General features: G+C 36.6%; 1 protein-coding gene across 1 annotated transcript in view; it reads right to left on the reverse strand.

The window, feature by feature from the left end:
• The window catches only part of LOC140169391 (uncharacterized), a 319,476-nt gene that overhangs the window by 78,335 nt on the left and 223,995 nt on the right, over positions 1-17,146 (reverse strand). The window contains 14 exon segments of the mRNA XM_072192648.1: positions 579-743; positions 1,502-1,600; positions 2,387-2,524; positions 7,777-7,932; positions 8,392-8,490; positions 9,189-9,329; positions 10,179-10,334; positions 10,829-10,927; positions 11,485-11,625; positions 13,232-13,381; positions 15,284-15,382; positions 16,147-16,287; positions 16,550-16,702; positions 17,006-17,104. Of these exon segments, the coding sequence (XP_072048749.1) occupies positions 579-743; positions 1,502-1,600; positions 2,387-2,524; positions 7,777-7,932; positions 8,392-8,490; positions 9,189-9,329; positions 10,179-10,334; positions 10,829-10,927; positions 11,485-11,625; positions 13,232-13,381; positions 15,284-15,382; positions 16,147-16,287; positions 16,550-16,702; positions 17,006-17,104 (1,836 nt within the window).

The following is a 17,146-nucleotide window of genomic DNA, read 5'->3' on the forward strand; positions in this document are numbered from 1 at the left end:
ATGATGTGGGTAAAATAGAGGTCATCATTTGAATTTTTAAGTTTTTCATTATTTGGTATTATATTATCCAGTGTTTTTGGTGATTTTGAATTGGTTGTGTATCATTGATTTTATACATATGCCATTATGATGTAATCTGGGCTATTCAGAAATTAATTTCTGTGTTGGATGAAAGATGAAGGTAAATACATTATATTCAATATTTGTTTTATATAATTTTATTTGAAAAATATACTCCCTCTGTGGGTGACTTTTCTTAAATCTTCCACAGATTTCAAATGGAATAGTCCATTGCTTTACAGTGCAACTTAGGTGATAGATACACATTTTCACAAAGTTTTGAATGAAATCTTTTACTGGAACTTACTTTTGCAACTTGCTATGTTGCATCTTATACCATCAAACTTCATTAGGCAACTGACCAGTTGGGTTGGTCATGTGATACATTTTATTCCAAATAACATGAGTTTCTATTCTATTGCTTTTGTATGTAATTATTTTTTTGTGTGTAACCTTTTTTGAGACTTTCTGTTAAATAAAGTAAAATACAAGTATAAGATGGGAATGATAAGACTTACCAGTTGATGAAGTTGTTATTGGATTACCGGCCCCATCTCTCCACACAGGATTGGTAAACAGAGGATTCTCACTGGTCTGACACAAATAACCTGCATCCTCACCAACACGCGGGTCTCTGGCAAGCTCTGGTGTGATTATGATCTGTAAACCTCCACGCAGGTCAACTGGAGAAATTAATTAAATGCATGTATTACTTGATCAAAAATAAGATGTGGCATAAAGGTGGTCTCTTATATGAAGGGGACTGAAGCCACACTATGTTGGACTCCAAATTGGCAAAAATATTTTGTTTTGGTGTTAACAAGTACCAACTTGCAACTGCGTTATTTCAAGAAAGTATTCATTAGTCAAATACCGAGAGTGCACTTTTCGTAAGTCAAACTGTGCATACGCCATTCTATTACATTCCACAATGTTATGAGTCTTGCCAATTAAGAGCTGAACAGAGTATAACAGAAGCTAAAGTCAATATTTCACTGACAGATATAAGAAAATCTAAATTTGACAATACAGTTTGTCCAAACTCCACCATATCCTTGTATTTGCTATTTTGTAAATATTTCTTCTTGGCACTAGCATCAAAGCAATATTTCATCATTTCCTTTTTCTTAAATTTGAAGGGGCTAAAGCTAAAGTTTGGTCGGCTTATATAAGGCGGAAATTATTTGGCTTATTACTGCACGCGTCAATCAAGTCCCAACTCGCGCAAATTCACATAAGCGTGCGCCAGTCACGCATTACACAATGCACAACTAGCGTAAGCATTGCGCCCAACTGTGTGCATGCCATTCTATATCAATACACGATATTATGAGTCTTATTTTTTCCGCCTTATATAAACCGAACAAACAGGTGAGATAGGAAAGTAAGATAAGCATGTCCTTAAAATCCAAATTTCAACAAATATTTCATAAAAGCTTACCATTAAATTGGCAGAACTCTCCTGTGTATCCGGATGTGCAGCGACATGATCCATCAGTACACAAACCACCATTCTGACAGGGTTGACTACAATCAGTGCCTGAAAGGTCAAAGGGCAAAACTTAAGCTTATTATGATAGGGACGCATGTTTGGGATGCATAAGTTTTTAACATAAGCTTGTTGTCTTTTCTCATTCAAAAACTCAAATGCTTCATATCCTATCCCATCACTCACCAAAATGCAGACATTACAATGAATATTGCAATGTAAATGATACACATTTAATTCAATTGTTTATTATAGTTTTATTTATAGTGCTTATTTATTTATCAGAGTGAAGCATGACCAAGTTTTTATTTTTTTAATCATTATCACACAAGAATTGCATTGTTTGCAATAATCAATACTTATTGAAGGATTTCAAATTAAACACTCTATAAAAAGTTTGCAGACAATATGAACCAAAGCTTAATTTGAAAGAATTAACACATTTAAACAGTTTTGCTGCATTACATTACATGGCAGGAGATTAAGGAAAGCTATCCCTTGCAGGACCTCAAGTTTACAAGACCTGGGGTCCATTTAACTAAACTTTACAAAGCTTTGTAAGTCTCGAAATCATTCGCAACTACGGCGAGTCATAAGTTCCATTTCACTAAATTTACTTACAAATGGTACCCTTCGTAAGTAATAGGGATTTACTACAGGGACCCTTCGTAAAGTTACATTTAGTATTGGGTATTTGTAACTTTACGAATGGTTACTTTAGTTACGAAGGGTTAAAAGTTTAGTGAAATGGACCCCTGATGTAACCACAATCCTTGTATGAAAAGTTTAAGTAACAATGCATGCTTATTGTTTTTGAAATCATAATATAATACATACCTCTTGCAATTAGCAATATTCGCGTTGCCAGTGACCCAGTAGTGCACACATATTCGCCGCTCATAGCCAGAGAGAAATCATTGATGATCAGCCTGGTAGCCTTGTTACCCTGTTCACGCACTCCAACTATTCCCCTGCCTATTTCAATTCAAAATCAATAAAACATTTCATCTTTAGGTGACTTGGTCAAGGAAAACAAGTTCACCCAGTGTTGGGGGGGGGGGGTAGGTATTTAGTACAAATTACCATAAGGGGATATGCCACAAATGTTTTGGAAAATAGCAAAAGTTCATAAATTGACAGAAAATTTTCCCTTTAGGATTATTGATGGATCCAAATTTTTTGAAAATTAGTACATTAATTGGTCCACTTTCAAAGTCAGCACACCCTTACCTACACCAAACTGAACCCCCTTCCGGATAATTGGTTTCATGTTACAGACTGATAACGTTCAAATCCTTAAGTTATTCATAGCTTTTACTGCCACTCAGCTGTGCACCAAGGATTTGTTTAGGGTAATAACTTGGTGTGAGAGCAGACCAGTGGCATTTTGTCCAAAAGTGTGCCATTTTGTCAGACCTTTGTTATTGCCAAGGGTGTGATGGAACTTTTGCACTGCAAGGTTACACCCTCACCTACTACTAAAATTGTTCTATTCCAGTTGAAATCCATACACCCCTATATGAGACATGACCTTAATCATGCATCCACACAGGAAGGGTGTGAATTTCAAATGCGTGGGATATTCCATAGGATTTCAAATGAAACAGCCCAATCTTTCAGTATAACTTGATATAATGGCAGGACTCAGCTTGATACGAGCAAACTACAACCAATAAAATAACATTTTCCAAATTTTGTCATCATTTTATTTACCTAGGTCACAAATTTGACATTAAATGTAGATGCTGAAACTAAAGCAAGCATTCTGGAAGCAACAATACTACAGTAGCATAAATCATGACTCAAAATAAGTAACAATAACATGTACATGTACTTGGATGATAACATGAATGATACAACACATTAAACAATATACTAAAAAGTAGCATTTTGACTTCCAATGTATACAACAATGCCCCACATCACAATTGTTTTTCAAAATTTGAAATAAATAATTTGGGGATGAAATATAGAGCTATTAAAAATTTGCAGAAATGTTTGGAATGCTTACACAATGTGTTCATTATTATACGATACTTAGAACCTATGATATTGGCTGCACACAAAATATGAGAGAGTTGGTGAAATATTATGAACTGTTGAAAGGTGTGAAGAAAGAAATGATAAAACAGTGGACCATGGATGGATCCTTGTGAAACTCCAAGAGAAAGTGATTTTGGAGTGCATGTTATTATCACATGTACGATATGATGAATATTGTTGTCCATCTGGTACCTAATAATAATAACTCATGGCAGCGTGTGGAACTCATAACCTAAAAAAATAACGATAAAGTTAAATGATAATCATTTTCTTAAGATTTCATCCAGTTTCTTCTCTCTGATTTGACCATCTAGTGATATGATGAAATTTTGAGGATTTGGTCATAAAGAAGTCTGTATGATACATACATGAGGCACAGATACAAGGAAGAAATGGGGATTTGGCCATAGCGAAGTCTGTATGATACATACATGAGGAACAGATACAAGGAATAAATGGGGATTTGGTCATAAAGAAGTCTGTATGATACATACAGGAGACACAGATACAAGGTAGAAATTGGAATTTTGTCATAAAGAAGTCTGTATGATACATACAGGAGACACAAATACATGGTAGAAATTGGAATTTTGTCATAAAGAAGTCTGTATGATACATACAGGAGACACAGATACAAGGTAGAAATTGGAATTTTGTCATAAAGAAGTCTGTATGATACATACAGGAGACACAAATACACGGTAGAAATTGGAATTTTGTCATAAAGAAGTCTGTATGATACATACAGGAGACACAGATACAAGGTAGAAATTGGAATTTTGTCATAAAGAAGTCTGTATGATACATACAGGAGACACAGATACACGGTAGAAATTGGAATGTTGTCATAAAGAAGTCTGTATGATACATACAGGAGACACAGATACAAGGTAGAAATTGGAATTTTGTCATAAAGAAGTCTGTATGATACATACAGGAGACACAGATACAAGGTAGAAATTGGAATTTGGTCATAAAGAAGTCTGTATGATACATACAGGAGACACAGATACAAGGTAGAAATTGGAATTTTGTCATAAAGAAGTCTGTATGATACATACAGGAGACACAGATACACTGTAGAAATTGGAATTTTGTCATAAAGAAGTCTGTATGATACATACAGGAGACACAGATACAAGGTAGAAATTGGAATTTTGTCATAAAGAAGTCTGTATGATACATACAGGAGACACAGATACAAGGTAGAAATTGGAATTTTGTCATAAAGAAGTCTGTATGATACATACAGGAGACACAGATACAAGGTAGAAATTGGAATTTTGTCATAAAGAAGTCTGTATGATACATACAGGAGACACAGATACACGGTAGAAATTGGAATTTTGTCATAAAGAAGTCTGTATGATACATACAGGAGACACAGATACAAGGTAGAAATTGGAATTTTGTCATAAAGAAGTCTGTATGATACATACAGGAGACACAGATACAAGGTAGAAATTGGAATTTTGTCATAAAGAAGTCTGTATGATACATACAGGAGACACAGATACATGGTAGAAATTGGAATTTTGTCATAAAGAAGTCTGTATGATACATACAGGAGACACAGATACAAGGTAGAAATTGGAATTTTGTCATAAAGAAGTCTGTATGATACATACAGGAGACACAGATACACGGTAGAAATTGGAATTTTGTCATAAAGAAGTCTGTATGATACATACAGGAGACACAGATACAAGGTAGAAATTGGAATTTTGTCATAAAGAAGTCTGTATGATACATACAGGAGACACAGATACACGGTAGAAATTGGAATTTTGTCATAAAGAAGTCTGTATGATACATACAGGAGACACAGATACAAGGTAGAAATTGGAATTTTGTCATAAAGAAGTCTGTATGATACATACAGGAGACACAGATACAAGGTAGAAATTGGAATTTGGTCATAGAGAAGTCTGTATGATACATACAGGAGACACAAATACAAGGTAGAAATTGGAATTTGGTCATAAAGAAGTCTGTATGATACATACAGGAGACACAGATACAAGGTAGAAATTGGAATTTTGTCATAAAGAAGTCTGTATGATACATACAGGAGACACAGATACAAGGTAGAAATTGGAATTTGGTCATAAAGAAGTCTGTATGATACATACAGGAGACACAACTACACGGTAGAAATTGGAATTTGGTCATAGAGAAGTCTGTATGATACATACAGGAGACACAGATACAAGGTAGAAATTGGAATTTGGTCATAGAGAAGTCTGTATGATACATACAGGAGACACAAATACAAGGTAGAAATTGGAATTTGGTCATAGAGAAGTCTGTATGATACATACAGGAGACACAAATACAAGGTAGAAATTGGAATTTGGTCATAGAGAAGTCTGTATGATACATACAGGAGACACAAATACACATTGTGTGTTTGACTCAACAAGTGAGGTACAAAAGTTCTACGCCAATTTTTTTAGATAAGCTATATCTATTTCAGAATCTAGAGGTTCTTTACATATTAAGCAATACATGCTAAGAACATAAAAGTATGCTTTCCAGTATGACTTGCCACTATTTGACTATTGGAATCAATGAGTAAAGCTTTAATCCAATTGATTGCTCTTAGCTCATGAAACATGGAACTTGTATTTTACTCAACATAAGTACCCGAGGTGGTGTGGCAGCACCAGGAGGGGTATGGGGCGATTCCCCCATCATGGGCTTTGCTCCCCTTACCTTTCCCCATCAAAATAGACATTTGAAAACATTTTAGAACAAAAAATTGACAAATTTTTGGATTTTTGTCCCATCTAAAAATGTCCTCCCCTCCCCTTTGTCCCCAAGAAAAATATTCCTGGTACTGCTGCCAATTGTGCTGAATTCTTTAAAAACTTCTAAGCTCCTGTTATGTCTTTAACTGCACAGAGTCTGCACATACATGCAATGTTCTAGAAACCAGCCATTTTTACTGAACACACTGCTAATGAACCACAGAATATATCATACTCATCCCAATAAATTGAGGGACCACTGATGTCATATAGTAGCAAGTCATAATGTTACAAAAAGCTCCAAGCATATCTAAACAATCAACTAATGGATGAAAAGATGTTACTGAAACCGCCTTATGAGACGACATCATTAGGTCAGGCCAGGAGACTATGGTCTCACCTTCAAACGATTCTGAATTAGAGATACGGGTAAGAAAAAACAAGGACAAAATATTAAATTTCCGTTCAAGTTTTGTTTGTGTGTGGGGGTGGGGGGGGGTGTTGCATGTGTGTTTGTAAACAATCTGCAAACAAGGACACCCAAAACTTGTATGTTAACTGGGTCCCAGTGCCTAACGAGCATATTGCATATAAAATAAAACTGCACATCTTGTTTGCCAGTGTAAATTCTGGTTTCAGTTGGATAGTAATAAGTCGATGGGTCCACGGTCTGCAGCTTAGCTTTGAATGTGCAAGGTCCACGGTTAGATATGAAGAATTTTTGGGTGAGTTTGTATGTGACATGTATGGGTGCAGGGATCTTTATGTGTGGTTTCATTTGGCAAAACAGGATAATATTTTTATAACCTGAAAACATTAGTGGTGTATTTTTATGGAATCAAGAGTACATGTAGGTGGTGCCTGTGTGAGTATGTGCCCATGTAAGCATATGTAATTTAAGGAGTCATAGCCTATTGCATTTACACTCAGAATCTGCATGGGAATAAGCTGATGGCAAAATGGGAATCCTTAAAACCATGCAAACAAGTTACACTGGTCTGTAATGTTTTCCATTTGCCATATGTGACATGATCAAGGGGAATGAGTCACATGTCGTCAATTTTCAATTGGAAGTTTTTTCCATCATTTTCTGGCAGTTTACAAATGCTACATTTTGATGCAAATCCCATTAAAATCGGACATCTGGTTACCGAGTTATGAGCAATTTATTAATGGCTGAAAACAATATAAAATAAAAGAATTTGAACACTGTTTTTGCCAATATCTCAAAAACAATATTAGCGACATCCGACTCACTCCCCTTGATCATGTCAAGTCTATATTTGAGTACAACTTTCTAAAAGATGTAGTATACACTCTCTGTGATATAAGTGTTGCCAGTGTTGAACAATATAATTTTGTGAAAACAAGTACATAAAAGAATGGTTAGACATTTGTCTAATATATATCATGTACAATAAATGTGTGACTTACCCTTGACAGCTCTCTGTAGGACCCGGCCATCAGGTGCAACCCAGCGTGGTCGCACTAGGTCTGTTTCTCCATCTATCTGGCACACATAGCGGATATCATCTCCAATGATTGGCTTGCCTTTCAGTATGCGTATCTTCAAACTTGCAGTGCCTTCAACTGAAATCAAATTGTTGATGACATTTTAGTATTTTTGCATTTTTTGGTTTTCTTTTCTCTTGGCAAAGGGGCATATAAATACTTGTTGCTATGTTTATGTTATCATATTTGAAATAATTTGAATCAATGCTGATATTGATATACAAAACATTTAATTTGGAATAAAACATTTGAGAGGGAAAATATTACTGGTATACAGAGCCATTATATCAAATATGTGCAAAACACGAACACTCTTGATCCGTACTCCAAAGAATTGATCAGTCATTATAATGGATGCTATTGTATCAATTTTCTTCAAAAAAAATTCCACTGTAGATTTTGCAAAGAAGATCAAACTTTTCACTTAAATTCCTCTTGATTGGAAAACACATTACTCGATTTTCAATCAATATTCATTATAACATTTCCTTCATTATCTATAAATGAGAAATTCAAAATAGCTTCTGTATAACTTACCAATATTTTGACAGAAGCTTCCCGAGGCTCCATCACGGCATTGACAGATACCTTGGATGCACACACCACCATTAGCACAGTCGGTCTCACATCGTTCAGCTGAAATAATATATGTCAACAACTTTCTCAATTGCAATATTCTGAAATAAATTACTTTATTATGAACTAGTAAATCAATTAGGTGATCACAATTATGTATCATTATTTTTCACTTAATGGTTTTGATATTTCTAGAAGTTTAAACTGACTTTCAGCACCAAAATTCACTAACCATGAATTTTTGATGTGTTATACACATCCTCATCAGACTTCTTCTGATGAGGATGTGTGTCACACATCGAAAATTCAAGGTTAGTGAATTTTGGTGCTGAAAGTCAGTTTAAACTTCCAGAAATTGTTTATCACCAGCACCTATGAACTTACAATCGTGTTTTGATATTGTTATGTTTTGATACTGTAAACAATCTTGCCCGGTTTTCCCATTTTTGTAAAGCATATTGAGAAACTTTTTGTAGGCAATGTATGAGCTCTATGAGTGCTGCAAGTTATCAATACAAATAATATACAATGTATGCAGCAGGGATCATAAATGCAGGTTGCAGGCCCAAAATCATTAATTAAATGGAAAAGAAAATGCTGGTAAACTCAGGAATAATAAACTTGTGGGTGAAAATATTGATTGTCATTAAATTTGGTTACAAGAGTCAAATTTGATTACTTACCGTGCACAACAAAGTTAAGATGAGCTGTATTTTGTCCTACTACACAAGTATAGCTATGCTAATTTGATTACTTACTGTGCACAACAAAGTTGAGATCAGCTCTATCTGGTCCTACTACACATGAATAGTTGCCTGCATCTTGTCTGGTGATCTGCTTGAAGACAAGTCTTGTAGCACTATCAGTTGAAATGGAAGTATACAGACGAGGATTGCCACCTGTCAATCAAACAAAACCAGCAAATTATATCTCAACATACATTCACCAAAACAAACTCAAATATATCACTTTCCAGTTGATGCAACCTATCTTGATCTACATCTGCAGCTCCCATAATTAAATCATAATTATGTGAGCTGTTTGTGGTTACAGCATAATTGAATCAATCATAATAACACCACTCAAGTAATTAATGAGAGCAATACCCATGTGAATATGTGATTCTGCACATTTCTTCTTATGTCCACACATGCTAGATAGTGTTTCAGCCAGAGTTGGAAACAATTCTTAGCAATATCATTGTTCTCTGCAAAGTTCTAAGCTTTGCATTCTTGCACCAAGTGCCACATACACAAATCACATCTCTGGTGTTTAGATATCCCCAATTCTTGAGATTCACTTTACATCAGCCAATACCAGCTCTCAGTCTGTTGAGGCATTTCCATTCAGCTCGGCTCGAATCAGCACCAGAGTTCTTCTTTGGCACTTACTGGCGTAGACGTTGTTGCTGGAAGATTGGCTATAGCTTCTTTTACCATACGGCAACTCTGGTACCTTCAGCTTTAGCAGATATTTCAACTTCATTGAGGAAGCTTTTCCTAGGCTTGAACCAACTTTTTGCAAGTTTTTCCTAGACTTGAACCAACATTTTGTAGGTTCATGGCTGAATAGGAGATGTCGCCCATCTTTGGTCTCCTGATGATGTTCTCTACTACTTGATGCACTGCAACAAATCTCTGGTGGTGTTGCACAGAGGTATTTTGCACATAACATCACTTGAAGCATCATAAATTCAAAATGATATTAGTAATAGTTAGGTTATATACAGTGTAGTCTTTTGCACTTACCATTTTCTAAGGTGTTGATTGCCTGTCCATCAGGTCCTACCCATATAGGACTGCCATCAAGACTACCACCTGGTACTTGGCATACATAATTGACATCATCACTCTCAGTAGGTCTCTCAGTAGATCCAGTAATGAGGATCACAAATGGATGACGAACTATGAAAGAAATTAACAATTGTGTCACAATTAGAGGGAATGTCAATACTGAAAAACTGTTCCTTATAAAGTTTCACTATAAACATGGTAGCAAATACCCATTGAGATGGTTAAAGAGATTAAAAGACAATTATATTTGACTTCAATCATGTGATAACATCTAAGATCTGTAATACAAACCATTCATTGGGGCAACACCCCCATCCAAATCAATCAAAAGGTATCTGTTTTATAAAAGTCGATTTCGCAAGGTAACAATAATCTTTACATACATACCAATTCCCCCTCAAAAAGTCTTAATTTGGGATTCCCTCAAATACGTCATTGCTATGGGGCTGGTTCATAGTCTTGTGTAAGCAGTTTAACACATCTGATGACACTTGGGATTCAAAAAAGTGACTAATATCTCTCTTAACTTCTATACAGAGCTGAAGTATAAGATTTCTTGCCCTGGCAAGGCACTTGAAATGCAACATGTCCCAACCATCACTTACCTGACACTTCACAAGCTTGCCCAGTGAATCCATCCAAACAGAGACATTGACCACCTATGCATGAACCACCATTGAGGCAAGAAGGTCTGCATTCTGGTTCTGTAAGGAATAATACAAAATGTAAATATAAATTATAAGAATAATTACTTACCAGCTCAGTAATGTTATTTTGAACCATGTTTTGTGACACATTTCTGCTGTAAATTAGGAGTCTGCGATTTTTACATAATATAACTAGCTATTGATCAAGTCAACATGTCAATATATTTCAAACTGCAGTCATAACAATGCCAAATACAAACCTATTGCCTTAAAAGACACTTTAATGTGCCTTCTTGACTTATTACTATCATAAAGAAAGGATGCAGATGAAATATGAGTGAATGTTCTTAGTCATCCAGTAGTTTCAAACAAAGTTTTGGAATTAAATTTAATACTGGTGGTAACAGACGCAACATCGCAATAGTTTTAAAAAAAGTAAGTTCCAGTATTAGATTTAATTCTTAAACTCTGTAAAGTGTGCTGAGGCTTGTGGATCAACGTCTAGGCGTTGTGCCTGTGTGTAGCGCACTATAAATCACATATATTGCAATATATTGTTTTGATGCAGATAAAGATTGGGTCAGACATTATTAGACTTGTTCAATCATACTTACGTCTGACAACAAGTGGGAATGATGTCCTTATAGGTCCCACACTGCACACATATGCTCCTGTGTCTGTCTCTTGTAAGTTGTTAATAACAAGTCTGGTAGAATAGGTGCTAATTATTTCAACATTCATATGCTGAGTGCCTCCTGTAAAACAAAGGGATATAAATAGTAGAGGTAGTCCATGTGATCGTGACGTCATATTCCTTCCATCTTTTGGGTTCAGGCCTTTTTGGGTACCTTCAGCATTTGATCCTTCATAAATCAATTTGTACCCAGATGATGGAAAAAGACTGATAATTGTTTGAAGAATGTCATCTGAAGTACTGCTCCAACAATCTTGATTTAAGATGGACAAATAAAATACAAGCATGCACTACCTGAACTGATACATAACATCCAGTGTTATCATATCAATAATTATGTCCGTATTAGAAAAAGAAAGAATACCAGTACTTTACTGGCAAAAATCTTGCATATAGTCAGTGAGTGCATACTTGCACTTGTGTATTGTATCCATTCACTGATCGCAAATGCGGACTGCTCCACTATCCACATGGGGTGGGTCTATTTTGTACGAGAAACTAGTGAAGCATTCTTTATTCATTGTGAAGTTGATTGGACTGATCATTATTACCCATCTTAAAACATCATATTATATTTAGAGGTTAATAACTGCGCGCATCGGTTATTTGGAGGGCATTGTGAAAAATCTAAACATTTTGCCTTTGGAACCGAGGAATATCCCGAGGGCGTAGCCCCGAGGATATTCCGAGGTCCAAAGCAAAATGTTTAGATTTTTCACAATGCCCGATATATTACCGATGCAAAGTTATTAACCTCATTCATAACCGTCAATTTGATCTTTTAACTACACAAAATAGCACAAAATTTTCTCAAAAGTTTGTAAAATAAACAATTTTACATCTTCCTTTTCCAAAATCGATCAGGCTAAAACAAGACGACCAATAACAAAAGTGCGTATCAGAATCTGTGCAAATATGGTAGCGCATAATCCAAATACGGCAGCCAGCGCACAAGCAGTTTGTTGGACGACAATACGGAGCACGCGGAAGTCAATTGTGTGCGACATTGGAACAATTACGCATTTTGCGGTCAATTGTGAGATATTAATGACCTCGATTTGCGTTCGCGTTTTCACAAATAATAAAATATGATTGGATCGCACGCATCGCGTTTATTAATGAGGTTATGAATATCTAAGAATGGCTTAGTGGTATGATCACTTTGATATTGGGTTCAGTGCTATACCAAGAATGACACTTCACACAAGGTAAGTGCTCAGACAGCGATCGAATTCGACGGTATCGCATCGCAAAATGCGATGCAATTTCCATAAACTGCTATGCACTTTTCCAAAATGCATAGCTAAAAGTGCTATACTGCTATGCAAACATGTGTTTTGCATAGCACAAACTGCGATGCCAAAAAATTGACTGAATTCGAAACCCTGTTCCCAGACCATATCTCTGCTTCACCCAGTAACATTAAGTTTGCATCACTGAATCTTCTCATTTTACTCATTTGGCTATTCCAATTGTAATCCATACACCCCTTATGGAAGACATGATCTTAATCACCCATACAGGGAGTGTAGATTTTAAATGGAATCACCCCTTCAAGTAACCCCATTTGAAATTCACACCCCCTGTGTGGGAGATTAAGGTTATCTTTTCCACAGGGGGTGTATGTATTTCAAGTGGAATATCCCATTATCCTATCCAATTCTTACCAGCTTCTGGTGCCAAGACAGTCTCTCCTGATGGATTATACCATACTGGGTTCACAAAGGGACTCTTCTCATCAATTTCACACTCAAACTGAATGTCTTCTCCTACGTATGGTGCTTGGTCTGGACCCTGGTTGATACGGATACTGAAATCTGAAGAGCAACAAAAATAGCAGTACATTCAAGACCTATTTTCGGTTGAACAATTATCACCTGTGACTCCCGATACAATGGAAGATCATAAATTATTAAAACATATTAGTTGCAGCTTGTCATCTATATAAATAAAAGGAAGTCGCTAAATCTTGTCCAGAAGCAGGCTCCGAGATGCTTTCGCTTTCAGCTCTGATTTTTTCGTACATTGCTCGGGTACATATTTCCATTAAACCATCTGACGTTCATTTTTGCAAAACTATTCAATCACTATGGAAATAACAAAAAAAATGGTCGGTTGCTAGGCCGTTGAGGTCAATAACCTTACGGCTCAGGTCATGACCAAAAACGTGTCAAATGCACGCGCGCGATTAGTGGCGTGTCACGCACCCTGACACGTACTGCGTCTAGGTTTATAGGTCGCGCGCCGTAGATAAGTCGCGCGCTGCAGAGGGTTGTCTGAGGGGGGGGGGGGTGTCCACTCAGAATTGGACACTTGATCAAAATAAAGGCCTAGGCCTAATCGAAGCCATTTCGGGGGCCGTTTTTGTTGTTATCATTGCTTTAAAGTGTACAGGTGTCCAAAACAGAAGCCAAAACGGACATTTCTTTATCCATATACACAGTGGGTGTCTGGGGGGGGGGGGCTGAGTATTTCAAAAGCAAATCAAAATAAAGGCTCAATTGAAGCACCATTTTGACACTAATGTTGTTATCATCGTTTAAAACGTAAGTGTATCTGAGGGGGATGTGGCCCTCTGAGTAGGCCTAAAAAAATCAAAAAGACCCAATTGAAGCCATTTTGCGACTACTTTGATTATTGTTATCGGATGTCCCAAAGTGGCACTTCTTATCTATACGCGGAGGGAGGGTGTCTGATGGAGGGTGCACGGGGGGGAGCGCACTCGAATATGAAAGTATCGTACCTGTAACTACCGGAGTATGACACTAGGGGTCTATCGAAGGCGATTATGGTCAAAAATGGGGTCGTTCAGTGGGGCTCCAAGAAAATGTGTGAGAACGCTAAAAGTGCCATTAACCGTAAAATATAACTTTCTGAGCAACGTTTTGTGAAAATTTGCCTTTTTGAAACTGAAATTGCTACAAAAATGTTAATTTTTTTCAAAATGCGCACGAAGCGCCTAAAATATTTGCAGATTTGGTGTAAATTTCTATTTAAAAAGCGGGTAATTGGGTGTAAGCTGGTGAAAAAAGGGGGTCATTGGGTGACAGAATTGCAAAATAAATGTGACGGGGATTGAGTTTGTAACAACATTATCATGCACAGATCTGGATATTCACTTAAATAAACGTTTAGCTTTTATACATGACAGGAGCTAACATGATCAACATCTGATTATTACTGGATGAATAATCTACACCAAGACAGCATGATATATCATCACCGTTTACCATGTTTACTAACCAGTCCCGTTTACTATCCAATCCCGTTTACTAACCGCTCCCGTTTACTCAACTAGCGGGGACCCGCGCGAAGCGCGGGTCTCCCGCTAGTATTGTTAAAAACCACCCAGCCATCAGGCATAAAGTCATTGAAGTATCCTAAGCTATCTGCGAGTCAATGCTGAGCCTCAAACCCACGATCCTGTGGTGAAAAGGCGAGCGCAGTAGTGCATAGGCCAAAAGAGGTCTTCCCATCTGGTCTATGACACTAACATACCTATACCTTAGTGTCAAAATCCAAGACGGACCTAAGATTATTGGATTATTATGATCTTCAAAACACATGATACAGACCCATCTTTATTTCCAATTCAGTTCTTCCATTTATGACCACTGAATCATAATAATCATTAAATCCTTGGTGGTGAATTGTGTAATTTGATTTAGCCTGAAGTTAATCATCCATGATTGTTATTTAATTTTAGATTCAATACCTACCTAGTTCTTGACAGAACTTTCCTGTAAAACCTTCAACACAAGAACACTTTCCATTCACACAGGTGCCACCAAACCGACAGGGCTCCTCACATTCTGGCACTGATCAGATAGATAGAGCAACAATGATTTAGAACATAACAGTTATATGATTAAACAATTATCCCCAGAGAGAAATTTAAAAAAAAACCAATGCTGACAACAAATTGCACCTCATGTCTGCATTCGAAAAGAATCAGGGATTTATTATAATTGTTTGTTAAAAAACTGGAATCAGCCATTAGCCAAAATTTGAACAAGCGATTGCTGGAACTTACTTTTCTGGGTGATTACGTAAAAGTAGCAAAAGAGGCAAAGCAGAGAGACAACTTTTTGCTGATGAACTCCTGTAACGGATACTTGGAGCAGGTTGAATATAGTTAAGATGTATAACGAATCTCTTCAATTCTCTGATATTTTGCTTGGTGCATATCAGAGGAATTGGACAAAAACAATCCCAAGTATTAGTGGCTCTGTTGTTCTTGAATTAGGCCCATGGCATATTTCATATATTAAAAATATATGAAACCTTTAGACCCATCTCCAAAACCACCTGATGTATAAAATTACAAGTGCAATGGTTGAGTTCCTTGGAACTTTAAACAATAAGATACATTGTAATGTTTTTCTTTACCGCACATGACACATGATCAGCTGCTGAAAAAGTCTATAGCTAGCAGGTATTGAGAGTTGAAAAAAAACTTGGATTTGTGATGTCGTCTTCAACATCATCATCATTACAAGACTATTATCTTTATCATTATTATGATTACTATAGCACGTGTCATAGTCATATCTGTGACTATGACTATGGCTGTCACACTTACCTCTGACCACAATGGTGTACTGGTATTGTATAGGTCCTACAGAGCATGTATATGTACCAGAGTCTAAGATTTGAAGACCTAATACGCTCAGACGTGTAGCACGGCTTGAGATGGCCTGGGAGGTTAGACGTGGGACATCACCTGTACAAATAGAATTGATACATTTGATCTTGTTTTAGTTTAAACCCTTCATACAATGTCAGTGACAAGAAACATTCAATGTTTCTTGTGAGCCTATGATGTTCAAGAAAGGTTTATTTAAGCATAATCAATCTTCCCAACATAAAACCTGTATAAAAACAAAAAGTAGACAAGATAATGCTGTAATTTCTTATAAAAATCATGTCCAATTCTTATTCTAATTGTACTACGTAAGCAAGAAATGATTACACTACCAACTAACCTCTTCCAAAATCTGTAATCTCTCTTCCTCTTGGATCAAACCATACAGGATCGGTGTAAGGGCTACCTGCCTCAACTTGACATGTGAATGTGGCTTCAGTCCCCAGATTCAGAATCTGACCATCAGGTTGGATGACTACAACATATCCTGGTACTGAAAAAGAAAACAACAAAATGGGGAATTGGAAGATTTACATAAGATGATATCAATCTATTTTAGTGTAGATAAGTCATGCAGTAGTTTAAAACATTATCATTATACCTTCACACTGTTAACTACTCTGTCCCATACCACATCAAACCTCATGCCCGGTTCTACCTACCCATTTCTTCACACTGTTAACTATTCTGTCCCATACCACATCAAACCTCATGCCCGGTTCTACCTACCCATTTCTTCACACTGTTAACTATTCTGTGCCATACCACATCAAACCTGATGCCCTGTTCTACCTACCCATTTCTTCACACTGTTTTCCAGTAAGACCTTCTAGGCATTGACATACTCCTGCAACACAATTACCTCCATTTTGACAGGCTGGTTCACATGTAGGCGCTGACATGAATAATAAGAAAAGTAAGTGTGTGAAAAACATTC

Source organism: Amphiura filiformis, chromosome 14 (genome assembly GCF_039555335.1).
Source record: "Amphiura filiformis chromosome 14, Afil_fr2py, whole genome shotgun sequence".
In the NCBI taxonomy this organism is placed as follows: domain Eukaryota; kingdom Metazoa; phylum Echinodermata; class Ophiuroidea; order Amphilepidida; family Amphiuridae; genus Amphiura; species Amphiura filiformis.